Source organism: Microcebus murinus, chromosome 4, assembly GCF_040939455.1.
Source record: "Microcebus murinus isolate Inina chromosome 4, M.murinus_Inina_mat1.0, whole genome shotgun sequence".
Taxonomy (NCBI): domain Eukaryota; kingdom Metazoa; phylum Chordata; class Mammalia; order Primates; family Cheirogaleidae; genus Microcebus; species Microcebus murinus.
In genome coordinates, this window is record NC_134107.1 from 102,942,603 (window position 1) to 102,967,639 (window position 25,037).

General features: G+C 38.4%; 2 protein-coding genes across 2 annotated transcripts in view; both read left to right on the plus strand.

Annotated features, from left to right (window-relative positions):
• The window catches only part of SPA17 (sperm autoantigenic protein 17), a 306,364-nt gene that overhangs the window by 190,347 nt on the left and 90,980 nt on the right, over positions 1-25,037 (plus strand). The gene's annotated exons all lie outside the window — the stretch shown is intronic.
• On the plus strand, positions 2,310-3,503 carry LOC105864548 (olfactory receptor 8A1). Its single transcript, XM_020286756.2, has one exon. The coding sequence runs from the start codon at positions 2,439-2,441 to the stop codon at positions 3,366-3,368; it is 930 nt and encodes a 309-aa protein (XP_020142345.1). The 5' UTR covers positions 2,310-2,438; the 3' UTR covers positions 3,369-3,503.

The following is a 25,037-nucleotide window of genomic DNA, read 5'->3' on the forward strand; positions in this document are numbered from 1 at the left end:
AGTCTAAACATGAAATTTATTTGTTTCATATACTCCTTATACACATAGCCTCCAGGTAAGTCTATACAATATTTTGAATAACTTTGTACATGAAAAGATTTTTACTTTGTTTGAACTGCACTCTGACACACAATATCAGGTATCAAATTTTCCACTTATGGCATCAGGTCAGTATTCAAGATCCTAGATCAAGATTTTGGATCATTTTGGATTTTGAATTTTCAGATTATGGATGATCAACCTGCATTCAAAAAATCTCAGTTACCTCTGATACTAGTTACTATAAAGTTAAATGCTTCACCACCAATAATTTAACATATAAAATTTATAATGCAATGCAAATTTTGTCTTCATACCACATCCTAGGGATTTTAAAGACTCTTTCTTACTCCTAAGAAAAAGAAATACAATTAGTGCCAGTTATTATTGTTACAGAAATCAAATGATTTATTATATTTTAAAATGCTATATAATAAAAACAGATTATGAAATGTTTGATAAATATACATATATATCTATATGTATGTAAATACACATAGAAAAAATCTAAGAGGCTATTCACTACCAGTGTTAGGCTCTAAGTAGCAGAAAATTTTTTTTTAATTTTTGCTTATTTGCATTTTTAATTTTTTATATTCCATGTATATTGCCTTTATAACTTTTAATGCATCCAATAAGATCCTGTTTCTATATTCAAAAATTTTATAATTTTACTAAATAATAATAAAGTGCTACACAAAGATAAACTATGATAAAACAATATAGTTCAGTGAAGACAAAATAGACTGGTGGATAGAAGTCCTGGGTTTTAGGCCCACTTCTGCTTCTTATTAACTCAGATAACTTGAGTAATTTATTTAACTTTTACAGCTTCTGTTTCCTAAAGAATGGAAAAAAACCAGCATTCTTCTTTTTTCCTATGCTATGCATATACTAAGATATCAAGTATAAAGCATGTCTCAATCACACATTGATTAGAGCTGTGAATGTGTAAATGTACAGATTTATAAGGCTACACAGGTAAGACAAGAGAAGAAGCTCATGATCAGGAGAGAGCAGAAGTAAATTTCAGTTCCAAGTCACCTTGGGCAACTCACTTCATATCTTGCACTTCAGTTTTCTTAATATAAAAATGGAAGTAAAAATACTTATCTAAAAACATTTCTACCCAGACTCAAAAATTTAGAAGTTAATGAGATTGACCTTTGAAAGTCATATGTAAGCTATAGTACATTATACAAAAGTTAGTAATTATATAACCAAGTAATTAAAATAGAGAGAATTTAAGTTTTTTAGCTTAAGAAATGCATCCCACAAATGAGGATATCTATATGTATTGTTTCCAACAACGATTATCCATGATTCCTAGAGGAGACATGTCTGCAATTTGAATATTTTGCCATTAGAGATGTATTAATAATAGTACCATGGGTTGATATTACAATCTGAAAATAAGAAGAAGAAGCTATTAAACACTTACTGTGGACAATACAATGTGCCAGAGCCCAGGCTACACCACAGATAAATTAAATCAGAACTCCTATGTGTAGAACCCAGGGTAATTTTTTTAAATGCCCCAGGTGATTGTAATATATAGCCAATACCGAGAACCACTGCCTTAGGGCCTTAAGTCCAGTGTAAAACTAAGAACAAATTCCAGACACTTAATGACAACTCACATTTTTATAGGAACTGAGTATTTGAAAAAAGGTTTCTAAATATGTATTATCATTATCCTATGTTATGTTTACAACCTCCTTTGGAATTGATATTGCTAATTTCTTCATTGTTCAGATATAGAAATTGACATGTCACTCAATGATACACCTTGTAACTACCTTATCACCCTGACATTGCATCAATTTGAGATAGGTATTCATACATTCACACTCAGTGAATATTTAGGAATTCCATACATGACAGGGAAATCTCATTTTTGAAGCAAAATCCATTTCCAACTACAAAAGTACTTCTTAGTATGTACAGGGTAGAGGTTCTCCAACCTCACTATAATATAAATCAGGATCACTGGAGAGATTGTTAATACACTGATTACTGGGCCCCATCCCCAGAGTTTCTAATTTAGTAGATGTGGGGGAGGCCTGAGAATGTGCATCTCTAACGAGCTCCAGGTAATGGCAATGATGCTGATCCAGGGACTATACTTTGAGAAACAGGGCTCTAGGGTATTTTAGAAACATGTGCCTCATAAAGATCCATATCTGGCCCATTTCCTCTCATCTTCATGATCTCTGAAACTCTCAGGGGCTGGTCTTCCTGCCAGTAAGAGCAGGAGTGAGGGGAGGGTACATCAGCAAAGAGCCCAGGATGGCTCGACTGGCACCAAAGGTTCAACACAAGTTTCCGCAAGCAGTCCAAGAGCAGCCTGTCATGGGATTCTTCTCTCTCATCCCCACAGGCCTCCCACCCAGAGGAGAATGGCTGCAGAAAATCACTCTACAGTGACAGAATTCATTCTAGGGGGATTAACAAACCGGCCAGACCTCCAGCTCCCTCTCTTCCTCCTCTTCCTCGGGATCTACTCAGTCACCATGGTGGGGAACCTGGGCATGATTACCCTGATCTGTCTGAACTCTCAGCTTCACACCCCCATGTACTACTTCCTCAGACATCTGTCATTTGTGGATCTCTGTTACTCCTCTGTCATTACCCCTAAAATGCTGGTGAACTTTGTGTCAGAGAATAACATCATCTCCTATGCAGGGTGCATGTCACAGCTCTACTCCTTCCTTGTTTTTGTCATTGCTGAGTGTTACATGCTGACAGTGATGGCCTACGACCGCTATGTCGCCATCTGCCGCCCTTTGCTTTACAACATCATCATGTCTCATCCAGTCTGCTCCCTGCTGGTGGCCATGGTCTACACCATGGGACTCATTGGCTCTACAATAGAGACTAGCCTCATGTTAAAACTGCCCTTCTGTGATCACCACATCAGTCATTACTTTTGTGACATCCTCCCTCTCATGAAGCTCTCCTGCTCTAGCACCTATGATGTTGAGATGACCGTCTTCCTTTTGGCTGGATTCAACATCATAGTCACCAGCGTAACAGTCCTTGTTTCCTACACCTTCATCCTCTCCAGCATCCTCCGTATCAGCACCTCAGAGGGCAGGTACAAAGCCTTCAGCACCTGCAGCTCCCACCTTGCAGCTGTGGGGATGTTCTATGGCTCGACTGCATTCATGTACTTAAAACCCTCCACAGCCAGTTCCCTGGCCCAGGAGAATGTGGCCTCTGTGTTCTACACCACAGTAATCCCCATGCTGAACCCCCTGGTCTACAGCCTCCGGAACAAGGAGGTAAAGGCTGCCATGCAGAAAACACTGAAGAGAAAACTGTTTTGATGCAAATGTTATTGATCTTTTTTCAACTTAAAAGTAAATCGTTATAAATATCAGAGAGCTGCCCTCTGAATGCTGGCCCAACTGTGAAGGGGAACAATCACTTCTCCACATGGCTGGCTGAATGCCTTCTCTCCTTCTTTCCTCTTCTTTCCCCCCTTTCTTCTCTAATTTCTGCTTGAAACTGGCCAACTTCAAGTTCATATTTTCTTTCATCTGGGAGCTAATTCCTCTATCCTGAACCCTTTGGTAAATATTTACTACCTTAATTGTAATTTAACTTGAATTTTAAACTTTCAGCATTGAGTTTCAGAGTCATTCATGGTTTTATTACCTTCTATATAGAAAATATTACCCAATCCAATTCTTACTTTTTGTACTCAGGAGTAAACAAGACAAAGAAAGGTAAATTTAAAAATCACCAAGAAGGCTGGGCATATGGCTTGTGCCTGTAATCCCAGCACTTTGGGAAGTTGAGACAGGAGGATCACTTGAGGTCAGAAGGCCAAGACCAGTCTGGGCAACATAGCAAGACTATATCTCCACAAAAAATAAAAATAAAAAAATCACCAAGAGGTGATACACTGTCCCTTTCTTAGCCAGACTTTTTCCTTTCCTATCTTTCACTGCTCCCTACTTATTCCTGCCCAAGAATTTCTACCTGATCCCTTTATGTAACTTTCTTAGCAACAATAGTAATAATAATAGCAGCTATCATGTTTTTGGATGCTTACTCTGAGCCATGCAACTTTTATAAGTGCTTTCTATTTCATTTCAGTTATACCTCACAACAGGTCGGTACTACTGTATCCCCATTTCACAGATATGGAAATTTGGTTTAGGAATTTGCTCAAGGACACATAGCTGGCAAATAAACAACACTGAGATTCGAACCCCATTCTCAGTGACTCCAGAGTTCAGAGTCTCTCGGATCTCATACATTATTCCCTTCACTTTCCTGTCACTTTAGGATGACAGTCCCTTTAAACAGCCTATTAAGCCTCTGATAATTATGCTTTTCCAATTTCAAATGCTTTCTGAAAGTAATTTCTCAAATCCCCTCCTTCTATCATCTGCCCTAACCTCTTTCCCTTTATGGGCAACATCTAGAATAGAATGGGAGAAGATACCTAACTAGCATACATAATAAACTCCAGAAAATCAACAATAAAAAGACATCAACATCTACAGAAAAAAATGAGCAAGGTATATAGAACAGACAATTACAGAAGAGAAAACCCAAAGTACCACTGAGCATGTGAAGAGAGGCTCAAACCAATTACTAAACATAGAAGTGCAAATTAAAACAGTGATATATCTTTTTACATCTATAAGATTGGCAAAAATTAAAAAGCTGGATGATGTTAAGTGTTAGTGAGGAAGTGGGGCTTTAGGAACCCTCAAGTACTGTGGCTATTCTGGAGAGCAGTAAGACGTTCCTTAGGAAAAATAAGTATATATGTCCACAGGACATAGCAAATCTGGTCCAGGGTATATATAGCCCAAAAGCATTCTCTCTCAGGCCAATAAGACAGAATGTACAAAGACATTCTTTATACCTTTATCTTTGGTGCCAGGAAAGTAGAGACAAAAGGTGTCCACCATTGGGACAGTAGGTGTCCACCATTGGGAAAGTAAATAGACAAACTGTGGTGGAGACTTCACAGCAGTTAGAAACCAAGGATTAGGTATAGGCAATGTATTAATAGCTTGGAGGTATAGTGCTGTGTGAACAAAAGAATAAATATAGTGAGATATAAAACATAATATTATTTATGTATATTAAAATTTCATGTACACTAACCCCCAAAAAATATTTAGGAAGAAAAAAAATAAAATACACATTATGAAGGTTGAATGGTTGCCCAGAGAGATAAAAGGCGTGGAAGTCAGGAGTGGGTAAAAAAAGAAACATAAAACCAAGACAGGCCACATTCTGGACCATAAAACACACTTTAACACATTTAAATGAATAAAAATCATATGTCTTCTCTCAGGCCACAGTGAAATTAAACTAGAAATCAATAACACAAAGATAGCTAGAAAATCCTAAAATACTTGGAAATTTAACAACACATTTCTAAATAAGAAATTCTAAGAGAAATTTAAAATATTTTAACTATATGAAAATGAAAATAGAACTAATCAAAATTTGTGGGATGCAGCAAAAACAGTGCTTAGAGGGAAATTTACAGCATTGGCAAAGAAGATCTAAAATCAGCCACCTAAGCTTCCAACTTAGTAAACTAGAAAAAGAAGAGCCAATGAAATCCAAAGTAAGCAGAAGAAAAGAAATAAAAATTAGAGCAAAAACCAATGAAATCAGAAATCAACAGAGAAAAATCAATGAAACCAAAAGCTGATGCATTGAAAAGATCAATAAAATTGATAAGCCTCAAGCAAGGCTGAGGAAAAAAAACATAGAAGATATAGATTACTAATATCAGAAATGAAAGAGGGACATCACTATAGATCCTGTAGACATTAAAAGAATAAAGGAATACTATGAACAACCCTATACCTACAGACTTAATAACCTAGATGAAATGGACCAATTCCTTGGAAAACATGATCTGCCAAAACTTACACAAGATGTAATAATCTGAAAAGGCCTATATCTATTAAGGATATTTCATCAATAATTAATTGATTAAATAATTAATAACCTTCCAAAACAGAAAACACCAGGTAGGCTTAATGGGTTCACTGGTGAATTCTACCAAAATTTAAAGAAGAAATTATGCCAATTCTCTATAATCTCTTTCAGAAGATAGAAGCAAAGGAAATACTTCCTAACTCATCTATGAGGCCAGCATCACCCTAATACCAAAACTAGACAAAGATATTACAAAAAAAGAAACTACAGAGCAGTATCTCTCATGGACACAGAGGTAAAACTCCTCAACAAAATACTAGCAAATGAATTCAACAATGTATTAAAAAAATTATACACCACAACCAAGTGGAATTTATCCCAATTATGCAAGGCTGGTTCAATATTTGAAAATCAATTAATATAATCCAATAATCCAATACATCAACAAGCTGAAAAAGAAAACCACATGATCATATCAATAGATGCAGAAAAAAAAATTGGCAAAATTCAACATCTATTTATGATTTACAAAAAAAACTCTCAATAGTTTTGTAAATAGGGGGGAACTTCCTCAACTTGATAAAGCACTGATTGATCAACACTAAGATGCTGACACAGCAGTAATATTCTTTGTGGGTAGGGGAGTTGGGGGTGGGTAAATTCACAACTAATGGACGCAGTGAGCATCATAGAGGGGGAATGGCATGCCTGAAATCATGGTTTGGATGTGGCAAAGTCATAACATGTAACCAAAATGTTTGTACCCCTATAATTTCCTGAAATAAAAAAAAACAATATCTTTTTTAAAAACCTACAACTAATATCATACTTAATAATGACAAACTTGAAGCTTTTCCACTAAACACAAGGATGTCCCCTCTCACCACTGTTTTCCAACATTATACTGGAAGTCCTAGTTAATACAATAAGACAAGAAAAGGAATAAAAGATATACAGATTGGAAAAGAAGAAATAAAACTATCTTTTCACAGGTAACATGATCCAAAAGAATTGACCAAAAATATTGTAACTAATAAGTAATTATACCAAGGTTGCAGCATACAAGATTAACATACCAACTGCTTTCCTATATGCCTGCAATTAACAAGTGGAATTTGAAATTAAAAACACAATACTATTTACATTAGTACCTCAAAAAGTAAAATACCTACGTATGAATCTAACAAAATAGGTACAAGATCTATATAAGGAAAATTATAAAACTGTAATGAAAGAAATAAAAAAATAAATATATATTTCATGTTCATAAATAGGAAGACTCAATAACTCATAATTGCCAAAACTTGGAAGCAACCAAGATGTCCTTCAGTAGGTGAATGATAAATAAACTGTGGTACATCCAGACAATGGAATATTATTCAGTGCTAAAAAGAAAAGAGCTATCAAACCATGAAAAGACAGAGGAAATGAAAGAAGCCAATGTGAAAAGGCTACATACTGTATGATTCCCAAGTCTGGAAAAAGCAAAACTGTGAAGACGGTAAAAAGATCACTGGTTGCCAGAGGTTAGGAAAGAGGAAGGAATGGGTAGAGCACAGAGGATGTTTAGGGCAGAGAAAATACTCTGTGTGATACTGTAACTGTAGATACATGTCATTCTACATTTTTCCAAACCCACAGAATGTACAACATCAAATGAATGCTGATGTAAACTATGGACTTTGGGTGATAATGCTGTGTCAGTGTAGGTTGATCCATTGTAACAAATGGTATCACTCTGGTGGGCAATGTTAATAACTGGGAAGATTATGCATGTGTAAGGCCAGAGGGATATAAGAAATCTGTGTCCCGTCTCAATTTTGCTGTAAACCTATTCTCTAAAAAATAAAGTCTATTTTATTTTAGCAAAAGAAGAAATAGAAAGAAAAATTCATTTTTCCTAGACCCACCCTCAGGTGCATATTAGTCAACACGCCCAGGAGGCCCTGGATCAGGGCCAGCCACTGGATTGTTAAATAAGGAGCCAGGTAGGTAGGGCTGCCCTTGATATTTGTGAGGTCTGGAAAAAGACTATCTAAATATTTAAAAGTTATAAATCAAGCTAACAAAGTGTTAAATATTTTCCTTCTTTCTACCTTGACAAATATACCTTTATAACAAGCAAGAAGTCCAAGTTCAAATTTAGAAATCTCAGAATTCTAAGAGTTCCACACCAGAACGTAGTACTAAAGAAGGCTCTTCCCTGCTCCCAGCATAGCAGCCTGGCAGCATCCTCCTTATTAAAAATGCAAGTCCTCAATCCTTGCACCAGACCTAGTAAATCAGAAGCTGTCGGGCATGGCCCAGCCCTTTGTCTTCACAAGCTTCTTAGGTAATTCTGGTGCAGGCTAAAGATTGAGAACCACTGATCTGTCTGCTAGTCGACCAGCTGTCCTGATTACATTGGGATCTTAGGCCCTGAAAACATTATGGTGCCCAATCTCCCTCAGCATATGAAATTCAAAGCAAAATTTTAATATTTGAAATGACACAATAATTACATATATTGTGAAACTAGTTTCTTTCTAGTTTTTTTTTTAAGTCTATTTATTTATAATTGTTTTAAAATTGGAAAATTGTGGAGATGTTCTCCAAAACCTTCTTGGTGCCCTGATTTGCTGGTGCTTAAGCACATGCTTTGACTGCTTGTTTATTACATCCAGCCCAGCCCAAAGTAATGAAACTTGGTTGGTGTATGATTCATACTCACAGCTGTCTCACTCCAAATCCCGTGCAAAGAACAGAATCAGGTAGTGGAGACCTCCCCTGCAGCACTCGGTGGTAACAGTGACACATTGGCGTACTCCTCGGTCAGGGACAGAAGCCCACAGCTGTGAACTTGCCTCTCAGGTTGGGAGTCGGGGCCTCTGACTCCCATACTCTGTAGCCGTGTGCACAAGCAACAAGACACTGCTGGGCACGGGGGTACAGAGACGACAGGAAAGCAGGAATTTAACAGTATGGATGAGGATGGAATCAATGTTTCCCTTGAAAGTATCTGCCAGTGCTTGGTGGCCTGGATTCTGGGTTTTCACACATAAGGGGCAAGTGATGAAGCTGAGAGCCCAGGCAGGATGGAGGTGGGATGAGAGGCAGTCTTGCCTCCCCACTGCCCTCATAAATCCATGCCCAAAGGAGGTGAAATCTGAGTGAATGAACTAGAAAAGAATTGCCCCCTCAGGGAGATAGTGAGGATACAGGCTGGACTCCACCTCAGCTATGAATGGAGCAGGGGACAGAAAAGAAAACCTCTTTCCTGAATCCCTAACCACAGGCTGCACTCACATGTGTATGGACCTGGAATTCACAGTCTCTACATGACTTGTAAAGCCCTACACCAAAAATTTATTGTAAAAAGGTCCTACATAGTATTACTTAAGATGAATTAGAAGTGTGTTAAGTGCTCCAAAGGGAAGCATGGGGTTATATAAAAACATTTAACTGGGAAAAATTGAACCGAGTTTCCAAGATTAGGAATAGCCTCTCTGAGGAAGTAAAATTCAGAGACCTGAAGGGTAGGAAATGCCATCAATATTTGGCCTCCCACTATCAGAACCCATTTTTCTGTCAGGATCATCACCTTTATTCAAGTTTTAGTTGAAATCTTTCCACTTAGTAGCTGGTACTGCCAGAGAAAGTGTCTGAATGCACCCTCGATTGAAGATACAGAGGAACATTCAACCTCAACCAATTAGATGCTCCCACTCAGGTCTCTGATTCTGAAGTGAGTGGTACAAAAAAGCAAGGATGCTTGGTTTGAGTTTGTCTCCACCAAAACTCATTTTGAAATGTCATCCCCAATGTGGCGGTGTTGGGAGGTGGGGCCTAGTGGCGGTGTTTGGGTAATGGGGGGTAGGGGGAGGCAGATCCCTCATGAATGGCCTAGTGTCATTCTCATGGTGCTGAGTCCTCACTGTGAAGAGAATGGATTACTTCTCACAGGAATGAATTAGTTCCCATGAAAGCGGGTTGTTATACAGCCAGGATGCCCCCTGGGTTTTGCCACTTCACACGGATCTGCTTCCCCTTTCACTTTCTCCGCTATGTTAAGACATGGCACAAAAAGCCCTCACCAGAAGCCAAGCAGATGCCAGCCATGCTTCTTGTACTTTCCAGCCTTCAGAACCATGAGCTAAATAAGCATCTCTTCTTTATAAATCACCCAGTCTCACATATTCTGTTATAGCAACACAAAACAGACTAAGTCACAGGTCTATGATGGAAAAGACAAAGATGACAATCTGGAGCAACCATCTGAGTTATATGGTGGTATCAGGTGGGACCAGTGACAACGGCCAATGGCCAGTGCTACTTAGACCAATACATTCCTTACTATTGTCTCAGCTATGATTCTAGCCATTTAGCTTTCCCTGGATCCTAATTATTCCCAAATCTGGCTTCCCAGCCTTCTCTACAATTCTATGAATTGCCCCATATCTTTTCAACAAATTCCTTTCCTACCAAAGTTCACCAGAAACTACTTTTTGCAGCTACAAACCAGGGCTGGTTATAATAGAAGCTGGCCAGATGGAGAACCTGAGAGATGCGAGATGGAGTGAGGGGAGTATTCCAGGCTAAGCAGTTGCTCTCTCATGCTCCTGTGGCTGGTCACAAACCCCTCCACTATCCTCTTGGGAAAGTGAAAACAGCAATTCCCTCTTGCTTCCACATCATACTCATGTGGCATTCTTACTTGTTTTTCTCTTCAAGGCTCTCTTTGTCGGTGCAGTGAGGCAAAATAAATAAATTAATTAAAAAGTACATGGGTAGAATGTTCTGTAAATGTCAGTCAGACCCAATTGTTCTAGAGTTTTGTTTAAGTCCATTATTTCTTTATTAATTTTCTGTTTGGAGGATCTGTCTCGTGCCGTCAGTGGGGTGTTGAAATCTCCGGCGATTATGGAGTTGCTATTAATCCCTTTGCTTAGCTCCAGTAAGGTTTGCTTTATGAATCTGGGTGCACCTAAGTTGGGTGCATATATATTTAAAATTGTTATCTCTTCTTGTTGAACTGTGCCCTTCACCATTATATAATGACCCTCTTTGTCTTTCACTACTTTTGTTGGTTTAAAAACTAAATCGTCTGAAATTAGAACTGCCACACCAGCCTTCTTTTGGCTTCTATTTGCTTGGAATATTGATCTCCACCCTTTTATTTTTAGTCTATATGCATCCTTGCAGGTTAGATGTGTTTCCTGAAGACAGCATATACTTGGCCTGTATTTTCTTATCCAATCAGCCAGCCTATGTCTCTTGAGTGGAGAGTTTAAGCCATTCACATTTATTGAGAGAACTGATAGGTAAGGTAGATTACTGATCATTCTGTTGGGTTGGATGTTGTTGCTATGATTTCTGTCTTGAGCCATTGTAATATCTGGCCTTTAATATCTTTGGGTTTTGGTTGTTTTTATATTTGTGGGTTATTATTATGATGTTCCATGCATAACGCTGTTTTAAGTACTTCTTGTAGGGCTGGTCTTGTCTTGGTGAATTCTCTGAGCGTTTGCTTGTCTGTGAATGTTTTTATTTCTCCTTCATATATGAAGCTTAGTTTTGCAGGGAATAATATTCTAGGCTGGGCATTGTTTTGTTTCAAAAGAGTGAGAATGGGGCCCCAGTCTCTCCTTGCTTGTAAAGTCTCATTAGAGAAGTCTGATGTTATTCGAATTGGCTTTCCCTTGTATGTTACTTGCTTCTTTTGTCTTACAGCTCTTAGAAGGGCCTCTTTAGTTGATACTTTGGTCAGTCTGATGATTGCATGTCATGAAGTCTTCCTGTTTGTGTTGAATCTCCCAGGGGTCCTCTGAGCTTCTTGAACTTGTATATCAAGATTTTGAGCAAGGCCTGGGAAATTTTCCTCTATTATATCTTCAAACAGCTTGTCCAACCCTTGAGTGTTGTCTTCTTCCCCTTCTTGTAACCCTATGACCCTCACATTAGGTTTCTTCACACAATCCCACATCTCTTGTAGGCTTTGCTCTTTTCTCTTGTTTCTCTGCTCTATTTCTGTGACTGATTTATTTAATTGGAGGGTGTTATCTTCAAGCTCTGAAATTCTTTCTTCTGTTTGATCTACCCTGTTCTTGAGACTTTCCACTGTATTTTGGAGGGGGGGAATGGGCATTTATTGAAACCTTAAAATCTGTACCCCCATAATATGCCGAAATTAAAAAAAAATAAAAAATAAATAAAAAAATAAAAAATAAAGTACAAACAGACCAGATTCCAGAGATTATTATTCTTCAGACACTAACATCTTTGGGAAAGAGTATGGGGAAGTCTGTAGTTGATTTGTCTTACAAGAGCTACATTTTAAGAGACTAAGCCAAATATTAATGCTCTACTGTCAACAAAAGAACTAGAAACACATTTGCTTGCAACATAGATATCTATATATGTATCAGCTCAAAATTTACTGGGAAGCTTCTCAAAATAATTTAATATACTCCCAAAATTATTTCCAAAATCTAATATAGCAAATGACATAATTACTGTTTAAATGTTTTACACATGATATAGTGAGCATTTATATTTTAAATGCTCACTATTGTATAAAGTACAGATCTATCTTTTATACACACACATGCACACACAACTTGTCTGTTGAGGTTCTTTATGTAAACAATACGAGAGTACCTCATGGCCCATTTTATAAGATTTATTTTATGATATTATGATTTTAAATGATTATAGCTTATAATATATATCTTTACTTGTATGACAGATAATTGGTCATACCTTTATTTTATATTCAATCTTTACTCAGAAACCATGTCCCTTTTTTTAACACTGCTACTGTACAAATTCATGGTCAGGTTTATGCCATACTCATAAGAACTCATTGCTACGAATCCTGAATGATGAGTAGAAGGTGACCAGCAGAGGATGGGTGGCAGCTTTCTAGGCAGAGAAACAACATTATAAAAAGACATGGAGGCACAGAAAACTCATGTATGTTTGGAGAAAGGCAGGTGATATTATGGCTAAATCACTGATGTAGGGTAGAAAAATAGAGCTTTGGGGAAGAGTATTGCAATTGTTAATTTTATGTGTTAGTTTGGCTGTATCATGTTAGGTGAAAGTATGGCTTTGCTATTGTCTTTATTTGGAGATTATGTATAAGGAAATGTGTGTTGATGCCAAGTTAACAAAGGGTAAACTGTCAAGGTTAATTTTATGTGTCAGCTTGGCTAGGCCATGGTAACAGTTGTTTGGTCAAACACTAGTCTAGATGTTGCTGTGAATGTAAATTGTAGATGTGAAAAAATTTATGATCAGTTGACTTTAAGTAAAGCAGATTATAGAGATTATAGTGTAGTAGGCCTGATGCAATCAGTTGAAGGCCTACAGGCAAAGGAGTTTCCAGAGAAGAATTTTGGCCTTAAAACTATACCACAGAATCCTGTCTGAGTTTCCAGCCTGCTGGCCTGCCCTATGGATTTGAGATTCAAAACTACAACTCTTACTTGAATTTACTGGCTGCCCACCTGCCCTACAAATTTTGGACTTGCCAGCCCTAATAATCACATGAGCCAATTTCTTTTTTTTTTTTTTCTCGGTTTATTTATTTATTTATTTTTTATTTTTTTAATTTTGGCATATTATGGGGGTACAGATTTTAAGGTTTCAATAAATGCCCCTCCCCCCTCCCTCCACAAGTCTGAGTTTCCAGCATGACCATCCCCAAGATGGTGCACATCTCACTCATTATGTATGTATATACCCACCCCTCCCACCTGCCCAATACCCTATTACTATAGCACCTATGTGCCCACTTAGGTGCTACTCAGTTAATACCAGTTTTTTGGTGAGTATATGTGGTTTTGTTTTTCCATTCTTGGGATACTTCACTTAGTAGTATGGGTTCCAGCTCTAACCAGGAAAATTTAAGATGTGCTATATCACCGTTGTTTCTTAGAGCTGAATAGTACTCCATGGTATACATATACCACATTTTACTAATCCATTCTTGGATTGATGGGCACTTGGGCTATTTCCACAGCCTTGCAATTATGAATTGTGCTGCTATAAACATTCGAGTGCAGGTGTCTTTTTTGTAGAGTGTCATTGGATCTTTTGGGTAGATGCCCAGCAATGGGATTGCTGGATCAAATGGTAGATTCACTTGGATCGCTTTAAGGTATCTCCATATTGCTTTCCACAGAGGTTGAACTAGTTTGCAGTCCCACCAGCAGTGTAGGAGTGTTCCTCTCTCCCTGCATCCATACCAGCATTTATTATTTGGAGACTTTTTGATAAAGGCCATTCTCACTGGAGTTCAGCAATATCTCATTGTGGTTTTGATTTGCATTTCCCTGATGATTAGAGATGTTGAGCATTTTTTCATATGTTTGTTAGCCATTCTTCTGTCTTCTTTAGAAAAGTTTCTGTTCAAGTCCTTTGCCCACTTTTTAATAGGGTTATTTGATTTTTTTCTTGCTGATTTTCATGAGTTCTAAGTATATTCTAGTTATCAGCCCCTTATCAGATGCGTTGGATGCAAAAATTTTCTCCCATTCTATAGGTTGTCTGTTTACTTTCATGACTGTTTCTTTGGCTGTGCAGAAGCTTTTTAGTTTGATCATGTCCCATTTATTTATTTTTGTTGATGAGCCAATTTCTTAAAACAAATCTCTCTATAGATATACTATCTATATAGAATGTTTATCTATATATATAAATAAATAGAGGTATACTATAAATATACTCTCTCTTTATATATACAGTCAGGTAGATAGATACATATACACTATAGATATACTCTCTCTCTTAGATAGATAGATAGATAGATAGATAGATAGATAGATAGATAGATAGATAATTAGTTATATAGGAACCAATAGGATATATTGTTTCTCTGGAGAATGCTGATACAAGTGGTTTCAGGTGATAATTAATCATCCTCCTCTCCACACTCTGAGTGTGGGATTAATTGAGAAAGAAGACATAGGAACCAGAGAGAAGTAAAGATCAGCCCAAATACTGATGAAGTTAATAGTAGGTCATATACCTTAGAGCTGTAGCCACAACAGGATCCTCTCATTAATTTTACAAACGTAGACACAAGCAGAGTTGGCAACTGCAGCTCTTCTGTACAAAAGGAGAGCACTCAGAAGAGAAGGAGAGAGACTCCTAAGGAAAGGCCTGCCCTAAAGAGAGAATGCTCAGGGGGGTGGGCCATGCTTAACCAGTACTGTTTCCCAGCCTCAATAGTCAGGAGTCACTGTTTCCTCTGGTGGATGAGTCTAGAATGGATATGGAGGAAGAGAATGGGTTCATCCCATTCCTTATCATCCTAGGGCTCAGAAGGGATACATTATTCAGGGTTCAACTGCTTTGAGTTCATTCACAGATGAAGCAATCATTTGCCCACAACAGATTTCCTTCTTGTCACATGTTAAATACTTGCTTGTAAAGTTCCACTAAATAGGTCAGCAGTGTAGTATGTTACTTCCAAGATATACCTTTAATTTTTTAAATACTCCCCAAAGTAATTAAGAAACCTGAAGATAGCTTTTCTTACAAAGATTTTTTCCCCTTTAGCCCAGCTGTTTCTTTTTTTTTCCCCCCTTTCCATTGTTTCGTTCTGAAGGTCAGAGTTTGGATCTGCTTCTGAGAGCCCAAGTGCAATTTTGGAGTAAATATACAAAGTGTCCCCCAAGTTCAGAGCAACCAGAGCACTTCCAACCGAACAGCCTAAGTTTTCTCTTACATGTAGATATTTCAGGGGCCAAAGCAGAAATCCAGAGAAGGCTCTTTCCAATACTCTCCTAGAGTTACTACAGTAAACAAGAAATCATGGCCTTTGAGTCTGCACATGAAGCAATTTTAACTACTTCCATGCCCCATTTCATTTCATCACAGAAAGCAATTAAAGGAGGTCACTACCCTGTATCCCTCCCCCACTTGGTCCTGGGGACCAGGGTTGATGCTAAGTGGGAATTCTTATGCTGGCTCTCTACCGAAATGATCAGAAATTAGTAACACAGTTGTGGGCCTGGCAACTGAGCAGGGTTTTAACATTCTCCACATAACAAAGCTCCTTTTCATATCACCATCTTCAATTAAATTATGTAAAATTATTCAAAGCTACTAAGGTCACTGTTTTATTAAGTAATTTCAGATGCTGCTGACACAGGAAAAGTGACTCTCAATGCCAGGAGCCACGTGAAGTCTGAGTGGGTACTTGGCTTCACGCAAGAAAGAATTCAGGAGTGAGCTGACAGTATAAAGTGAAAGTGAGATTTATTCAGAAACTGTAGAAATCTACTCCACAGATAGAGCAGGGGCCAGCTCTCCCTGCAGAAAACTGGCCCCCTGGTTCTTGTTTAAGAACTTTCTATTTAAGCAACAGATTAATTATAGGTTAAGCAAGGGGAGGAATATTCATGAAGGGGTGGTGTTTCACCATCTTGGTTCTAATCAGTTGGAACTTGCCCTGCCTCCATCCTATTTTGATCACAGTAATTTGAAACTTTGTTATGAGACTTGCTGACTCAGTTAGGCAATGCTACAGCAATGCCCAAAGCAGTACCTAAGGCAGTACCTGCCAGTTCCCTATCTCACTGCCTCAAGAGACCATAAAAATCTGTTTCTATAGAATATAGAGGGAAAAAAATGCTTATTTTGCTATTGGTTCTGGGGAACAGTACTGTGCCTATTGGGGTCAGCGGGGAAGAGGCATGCCATAACCACAGTGATGTTTTCCTTCTTTTTAGAGGCTCAAATTGGGACACATGCTCTCTGTCATTTTCAGGAAGGCAGAAGCTCTCTACATGAATGAATCATTCATTTAAAAAACATTTCATACACTCATACTCACCAATTCTAAGTAAAAATAAATTATTTTTTACAAGTTTCTCTCCAGAATATAATAATTATTAAATAATGTCTTAGTACTTGCTAGAATTTACTTCTTAAAATAAATATATACATTAGAAGATGGCTGAAAAGAGACATCAGCTGTCAGATCATCTCAGAAAGAAGGAAAAGTTTTAGATGAAAAAGAAAAAAAAAAAACAAAGAAACATAGATCAGGTGTAATTCCAAGGGAAAAGTGTCAGAACCTACCAGAGATTCCATAGGAAGAAGTTACAGAGGAGAAAAAGGGCAAGATACCAGCAGAGATCAACTCTTAAGAGGCTTGGAGACCAGCGAAAAGTATAGGTGGGGCTGTTTGTTCTCCTTCCCGCACATGACTCTCTGGCAGTCGGCAGGCTCCCAAGCTGCTGGAGAGCACTTCTACCCTCACGAGCCCAAAAGCTGCTGCCACTAGTGAACTGAGAGCTTCTTGAGGACAAAGCACCAGGCTGCCAGCCCCCTTGGGGTCGTTTCCCTCACCACAGACCTGAGCCGCTGCTTCTCCTCCCTGTGTGTACCTTTGTCCTCCACAGGGGGCTTCAGCCCCTCAGTTTTCATCTCACTCATTCCCACACAAATATTTCCCAACTCTGGCCCTGTCTGCAGGAGCCACAGGGGCCAGTGGGTCCCAGGGGATCTGCGTGGCCTCAGAGCCTGGACATTCCAGGTTCTGGAAGGTAGGCTGCCTTCCAGAAAGAGGGATAGAGATGACCAAAGCACCAGCTTTCCTCCATCCAGACTCTTTTTCGCCCCTTTCCCTCCCCCATCCACAGCTGCCAAGACAGACAGCTTGGCACAGCTGCCGGGGCTCTCAAGAGCAGCTGCTTCCCCTCTGTTGCTGCGTACACCACACCAAGACTTCCACAGAGAGTAGGGCTCAAACCTTTCCTTTTAAAGACCTGCACCTGAATAAGGGGGGTGCGGACTGTGAGCTCCCTGTTCACTGGCCCTCCCCAGTGCCGCTTACCTAGTCGCTCCATCACAGCAGGGCACACCCAAAGCAGAGGGACATCAAACCTGCTTACGGACTCCATAGGCAACTTGGGACCAGCACACTTCTCCCTGGCACAGTCAGGGATTGATCTTAAGGGACCCAGGGTCAGGCCCACAGACCAGATCCTATACCACCAGGACTCAAGCATGTTGCTTGAGTTGACATGGAGAGGAGATTTGTGAACTAATCTTGGGAGGCAAGGGAGCCCTTATGGGAAGAACTTAGAATGCAGTGTGGGTTTCAGCTGCTGCACACTCATGGAGCACCTCTCCACACACAGGAAGGCCTTGCTCTCAGCCCAGGGCAAGATCCTGGACAGGGAAGTTCCAGCCTGCATCATGGGGGAGCACAGGTAGTTTGAGCTCCTGCCTGCTGACAGATGCTAGAGGGAGACCACAGAGAAGGGGAGAAGGGGAAGAGGAGAGAGAAGAACAAAACCCACTCCTGACAGCCAGACTGTGAATTGTAGGCACCCCTCCCCCAAAAGCAGAGGTTCTGGCTGGGTGGGGTGATATCCAGTCCCTCCCTGGCAGCTTTACTCAGAAGCCTGGAAGTGGCCTTTTGACCCCTGCCAAGACAGCTAACTTACCAGCTTTTGTGGAGCCTGAGGGCAGGCTCACCCAACCTGCCCCAACCAGCCTACTCCCCCACCTGCCTCTGCTGTAGTGGAAAATAAGGACTCACTTGGAAGTTCCAAGGCCTCACCTACCATCTTTGGCATTCCAGTGCTTCTCCAGAGGGAATAGAGCTGATCACTGCATCGTATTCATTTTGGAAAGCATGACTTACTGACAGGGAAGTCAATTTGTACGCCCTTTAAAGCATTTACTGACTTGATCATACAGGGTGTGGTTGATTCTCACCCACAAGCACCAACTACTGTCTCAGAGATTAAACTGGACATGCCATTCCAATTGACACTATTAAGAAGACTACAGGGCTGGGGAAAGAGAAAGGATTTCAAAGACCTCCATCCTCCCTCATTAACAAAAGACAGAGAATCTGCCCACACACATAGTTCACCACTGCTACAGCCTACAAACAACTAGCAACTGAGAAAACTACCAGACTAAGGATATCTATAACCAAGGCATTGATCCAAAACCTCAACTGCCATCAAAGAACCCACAAGCAAAGCCAAAGGTTCTTACCCAGCATATGCTACAGACACACCCTTATGAGTGAGAAGGGGGGAAAAGCCCCATCTAAACAAAAGAAAATCCAAAAATAAGGAGTGACAACTGCTCAAGATGAGAAAGAATTAGTGCAAAAACTCTGGAAGTATGAAGAATCAGAGTGAAATGACTCCCTCAAGGAGAACACCAGCTCTCTAGCAATGGATATCAACCAAAATGAAAATACTGAAATGACAGATAAAGAATTCCAAGTATGGATTGTAAGGAAATTCAATGAAATCCAAGAGAAAACAGAAAACCAACTCAAAGAAACCAGAAAAACAATTCAGAAAATGAATGAAAAATTCACTAAAGAGATTGACATATTTAAAAAAACAAAACAGCAATCCTGGAAATTAAAAAGTTCATTTAAAGAAATATAAAACACAGTAGAAAGTTTTGAGAATACACTTGACCAAGCAGAAGACAGAATCTCAGAGCTTGAAGACAACTCTTTCGAATTAACTCAGTCAGTCAAAAATAAAGAACAAAGAATTAAGAGGAATGAACAAAGCCTACAATAAATATGGGATTATGTAAAATGGCCAAATATAAGAATTACAGGCATCCACGTGGGTGAAGAAGAAAATACAAAATGGTTAGAAAACCAATTTGAGGGAATAATTGAGAAAAACTGCCCTGGTCATGCTAGAGATTTAGACATCCAGGTACCAGAAGCTCAATGAATACCTGGGAGAAACATTGCAAAAAGGCAATCACCAAGTCACATAGTCATCAGACTGGCCAAAGGCAACACGAAGGAGGAACTCCTGCAAGCCATAAGGTGAAAAAATCAAATAACTAACAAAGAAAAACCCATCGGGCTAATTGCAGACTTCTCAACAGAGACATTACAAGCCAGAAAGGATTGGGGCCCCATCTTCAGTCTTCTTAAACAGAACATCTACCAGCCTAGAATTTTGAATCCTACAAAACTAAGTTTCACATATGAAGGAGAAATAAAGACTTTTCCAGACAAGCAAACACTGAGGAAATCTGTCAAGAACAGACCTGCCCTGCAGGAAATACTCAGAATTGCATTATACATGGATCAGCACAATAGACACCAACCACTGAAAAATAACCCAAAAGCTAAAGCTCAGAGCTCATAGAAAACAATAACACAAGAGGTAAAACAAGGCAATAAGGTACTACCCAACAGGATGAACAGAACAGCATCCCACACACCAATTCAATCAATCAATATGAATGGTCTGAATACCTCACTCAAGAGACACAGGCAGGCTGAATGAACAAGAACAATACAACCCAAGTATCTACTATATGCAGGAAACACATCTAACCTGCAAGGACTCATACAGACTCAAGGTGAAGAAATGGAAAAAAATGTTCCATGCAAATAGAAAGCAAATGTAGCCATTCTCATATCATATAAAATTGACTTTAAATCAACAATGGTAAAGAAAGACAAAGATGATTGTTACATAATGGTAAAGGAAACAATTCAACAAGACAACATAAGAATTCTAAATATTTATGCACCTAAAACAGGGGTGCCAGATTCATAATGCAAATTCTACTAGATCTAAATAAAAAGATAAACAGCAGCATCATAATTGCCAGGAACTTCAACACCCCACTGACGGAACTAGACAGATCATCCAAGCAGAAAATAAATAAACATGGGATTTAAAGGGGCCTAGAACAAATGGGCCTAACAGACATTTACGGAACATTTTACCCCAAAACTACTGAATGTACGTTCTTCTAAAGCACATAGTACATTCACCAAGACTAATCATATCTTAGGCCACAAGAAATGTCCCAACAAATTCGAAAAAATAGAAATCATACCATGTATCTTCTCAGACCACAGTGGAATAAAACCAGAAATCAACTCCAAGAGAAACACCCAATTCTACACAAAGACATGGAAATTAAACAACCTGCTGCCGAACAATTATTGGGTCAATAATGAAATTAAATTTGCAATCAAAAGATTCCTTGAACAAAGGGGACACAAGCTATCAAAATCTATGAGATTCAGCAAAATCAGTCCTAAGGGAAAAATTGATAGCCTTAAATACCTACATCAAAAGGAAAGATCACAAATTAACAATCTAATGATACATCTCAAGGAACCAGAAAAGGAAGAGCAAACCAAATCCAAAATGAGCAGAAGCAAAGAAACAACTAAGGTTAGAGCAAAGCTAAACAAAGTGGAAAACAAGAAAACAATACAAAGGATCAATGAAATAAAAAGTTGGTTCCTTGAAAAGATAAATAAACTTGATTGATCTCTTGATAGACTAACAAAGAATAGAAAAGAAAGGATATAAATAAGCACAATCAGAAATGGAAAAGGAGATATTATGATGGCTACCACAGAAATACAAAATATCATCTGTAAATACTAAAAAAATCTCTACACACATAAACTCAAATACATAGAGGAAATGAACAAATTCCTGGAAATACACAACCTTCCACGACTCAATCAGGAAGAAATAGAACTCCAGAACAGACCAATAACAAGCAGCAAGATTCAAGCAATAATAAAAAAATCTTCCAAAAAAGAAAAGTCCCAGGTAATTATAGTAGAAACACAAATAAATAAATGGGACATGATTAAATTAAAAAGCTTCTGCACAGATAAGGAAATAATAAACAGAGTAAAAAGACAACCTACAGAATAGGAGAAAATATATACAATCTACACATCTAATAAAGGGCTAATATCCAGAGTCTACAAAGAACTCACAACAATTCAGCAAGAAAAAAACAAACAACCCCATTAAAAAGTGAGCAAAAGACATGAACAGAAGCTTTTCAAAAGAAGATAGACTAATGGCCAACAAACATATTAAAAAATGCTCAATGTCACTAATCATCAAGGAAATACAAATTAAAACCACAAGGAGACACCACTTTACTCCTGTTAAAATGTTTTTTATTAGCTGGGCGTGGTGGCTCACGCCTGTAATCCTAGCACTCTGGGAGGCCGAGGCGGGCGGATTGCTCGAGGTCAGGAGTTCGAAACCAGCCTGAGCAAGACCCCGTCTCTACTAAAAATAGAAAGAAATTAATTGATCAACTAAAAATATATATATACAAAAAATTAGGTGGGCATGGTGGCGCATGCCTGTAGTCCCAGCTGCTTGGGAGGCTGAGGCAGGAGGATCACTTGAGCCAGGAGATTGAGGTTGCTGTGAGCGAGGCTGACGCCATGGCACTCACTCTAGCCTGGGCAACAAAGTGAGATTCTGTCTCAAAAAAAAATGTTTTTTATTAAAAAGCCCAAAAACAACAGATGCTGGCATGGATGCAGAAAGGAAGGAACACTTTTATGCTCTTGGTGGGACTGTAAACTAGTACAATCTCTATGGAAAACAGTATGGAGATTCCTCAAAGAACTAAAAGTAGATCTACCATTCAATCCAGCAATGCCACTATTGGGTATTTACCAAAAGAAAAGAAGTCATCTTATCAAAAAGATACCTGTACTCAAATGTTTACTGCAGCACAATTCACAATCGCAAAGATGTGGAATCAATTCAAGTGCCCAGCAATTCATGAGTAGATTAACACAATATGGTATATGTATACCATGGAGTACTACTCAGCCATAAAAAAGGATGAATTAATGCCTTTTGCAACAATTTAGATGGAACTGGAGACCATTATCCTAAGTGAAGTATCTAAAGAATGGGAAAAAGGCTGGGCGCGGTGGCTCACGCCTGTAATCCTAGCACTTTGGGAGGCCGAGGCGGGCGGATTGCTCAAGGTCAGGAGTTCGAAACCAGCCTGAGCGAGACCCTGTCTCTACCAAAAATAGAAATAAATTAATTGACCAACTAAAAATATATATACAAAAAATTAGCTGGGCATGGTGGCGCATGCCTGTAGTCCCAGCTACTCGGGAGGCTGAGGCAAGAGGATCGCTGAGCCCCGGAGACTGAGGTTGCTGTGAGCCAGGCTGACGCCACGGCACTCACTCTAGCCTGGGCAACAAAGTGAGACTCTGTCTCAAAAAAAAAAAAAAGAAAAAAAAGAATGGGAAAAAAACACCACATGTACTGGCTACTAAATTGGAAATAACCGAGGAATGCACATGTGCACAGAGGGAAGTAAAAGTCATTGGAAATCAAGTGGGTGCGGGGGAGGAGAGGAGGGGCAAAAACCTACCTAATGCATACAATGAACACTATTTGGTTGATGGGCACACTTATAACCCTGACTCAAGCATTACCAAAGCGATCCATGTAACCAAACACATTTGTACCCTTGAATATTTGAAATTAAAAAAAAAAAAGAAACCAGCACCTAAAAATAAATAAATATATTATACATTATAAATATGTATACTGTGTATATATGTATATATATTCCCCTTAAGTAAATTATATATATATATATGTGTGTGTGTGTGTGTGTGTATAATTTCTTCCCATAAAAAAAATAGAAGATGATGTTTAAAAATCAGCAAAGGCCTAAACATTTTAATGTGTCAGACAGGATGACTCCTGCTACTTCCACCTGGTGGCAGCATGCCTAAAATTCAAGGAGAGTGACCAAAATATCCTCAGTAGCTCCCTCTAGCCCAGGGAAAACCTGACAATTATACAGCAAGTTCTTAATCACAGAGAAAAACCTAGATTTTGAGATACAAGTACATCTATACAGGGGAGTTGCTCTAGATATGAAGAGAGAAATGGACAAGAAATAGTTTATGTACCTAATTTACGATGAACAATAGCCCTTGAATGTTGACAGGAAGAGAAATACATAATATTTTAAAATATTTTACAATAAAATAAGAGAGATAAAGAGAATTAGGGGAAATATTTTTAGGGTAATAAAAGCATGTTAATGTTTGTATTGAAGAAAGGAGTGAGTATAAAAGATTCAAGGTACAAGACATAAAATGGAAATTTGAGGATCTGAAATATATGACAGGATGAGAGGGATGGGACTAAGAGTACATGAAAGGGCATTTGACCAAATTCAACACATTCAATAGTTCATTGATTATTTTTAAATATTCAATGAAATAAAAATTGATAGACATATTCTTAAAATATATTTGAAAGCATTCTTAATGTAAAACTATTGGATGTACTTCCATCAAAACCCGAACTAGACCAATATATCCACTAAATATTTTCTTAGTTAATATTGCAAAAAAAGGGGAAAAATGCAATTAGATAAGAGAAAGAAATTAGAGGCAAAATAATCATAAAGGAAGAGATAAAACAATGTATACAGATGATATTATTAATATTACTTATCTGGAAATTCTAAGATAATCGATTAAAAAATATTAAAACAACACCAGGTAAATTGCAGGAATAAAATTAGAAATCAAAATACTTTGTGTACAAACAATAACCTGTTAGAATATGTCACAACTGATCTCATTACAATAGAAAAGTAAGATAAAATTCCTAGGCAAAAATCTAACAAGAAATGCACCAAAACCTGTATGACTAAAAGTATAAACACACTTAAAGGACACAAAAGCAGATCTAACAAATAGAAAGACATACCATGTTCTCTTTATATGAAACCATAAACAAGCAAGAATAGCACGAAAATTCCTAGACTAGGAGTGACAGACCCAACATATAGAAGCTAACCCTAACAGATGTAAAAACAATATAAAGCTTCTATAATTAAAACAGGAAGGTAGCACATGAATAGGATCGTAGACCACTGAAACAGACTGTAGGTTCTGCACAGCTAAGGAAACTATCATTAGAACAAATAGACAACCCATAGAGTGGAGAAAATATTTACTCCCTACATTTCTGATAAAGGTCTAATAACAAGAATCTATCTAGAACTTAAAAGAATAAACAAGAAAAAAATCAAACAACCCCATCAAGAAATGGGCAATGGAAATGAACAGAAACTTCTCCAAAGAAGACAGAATAATGGCCTGCAAACATAAAAAAAATGCTCAACATCTCTAATCATCAGAGAAATGCAAATCAAAACCACAATGAGATACCATCTAACACCAGTGAGAATGGCTTGTATCAAGAAATCCCAAAACAACAAATGCTGGCGAGGATGTGAAGAGATAG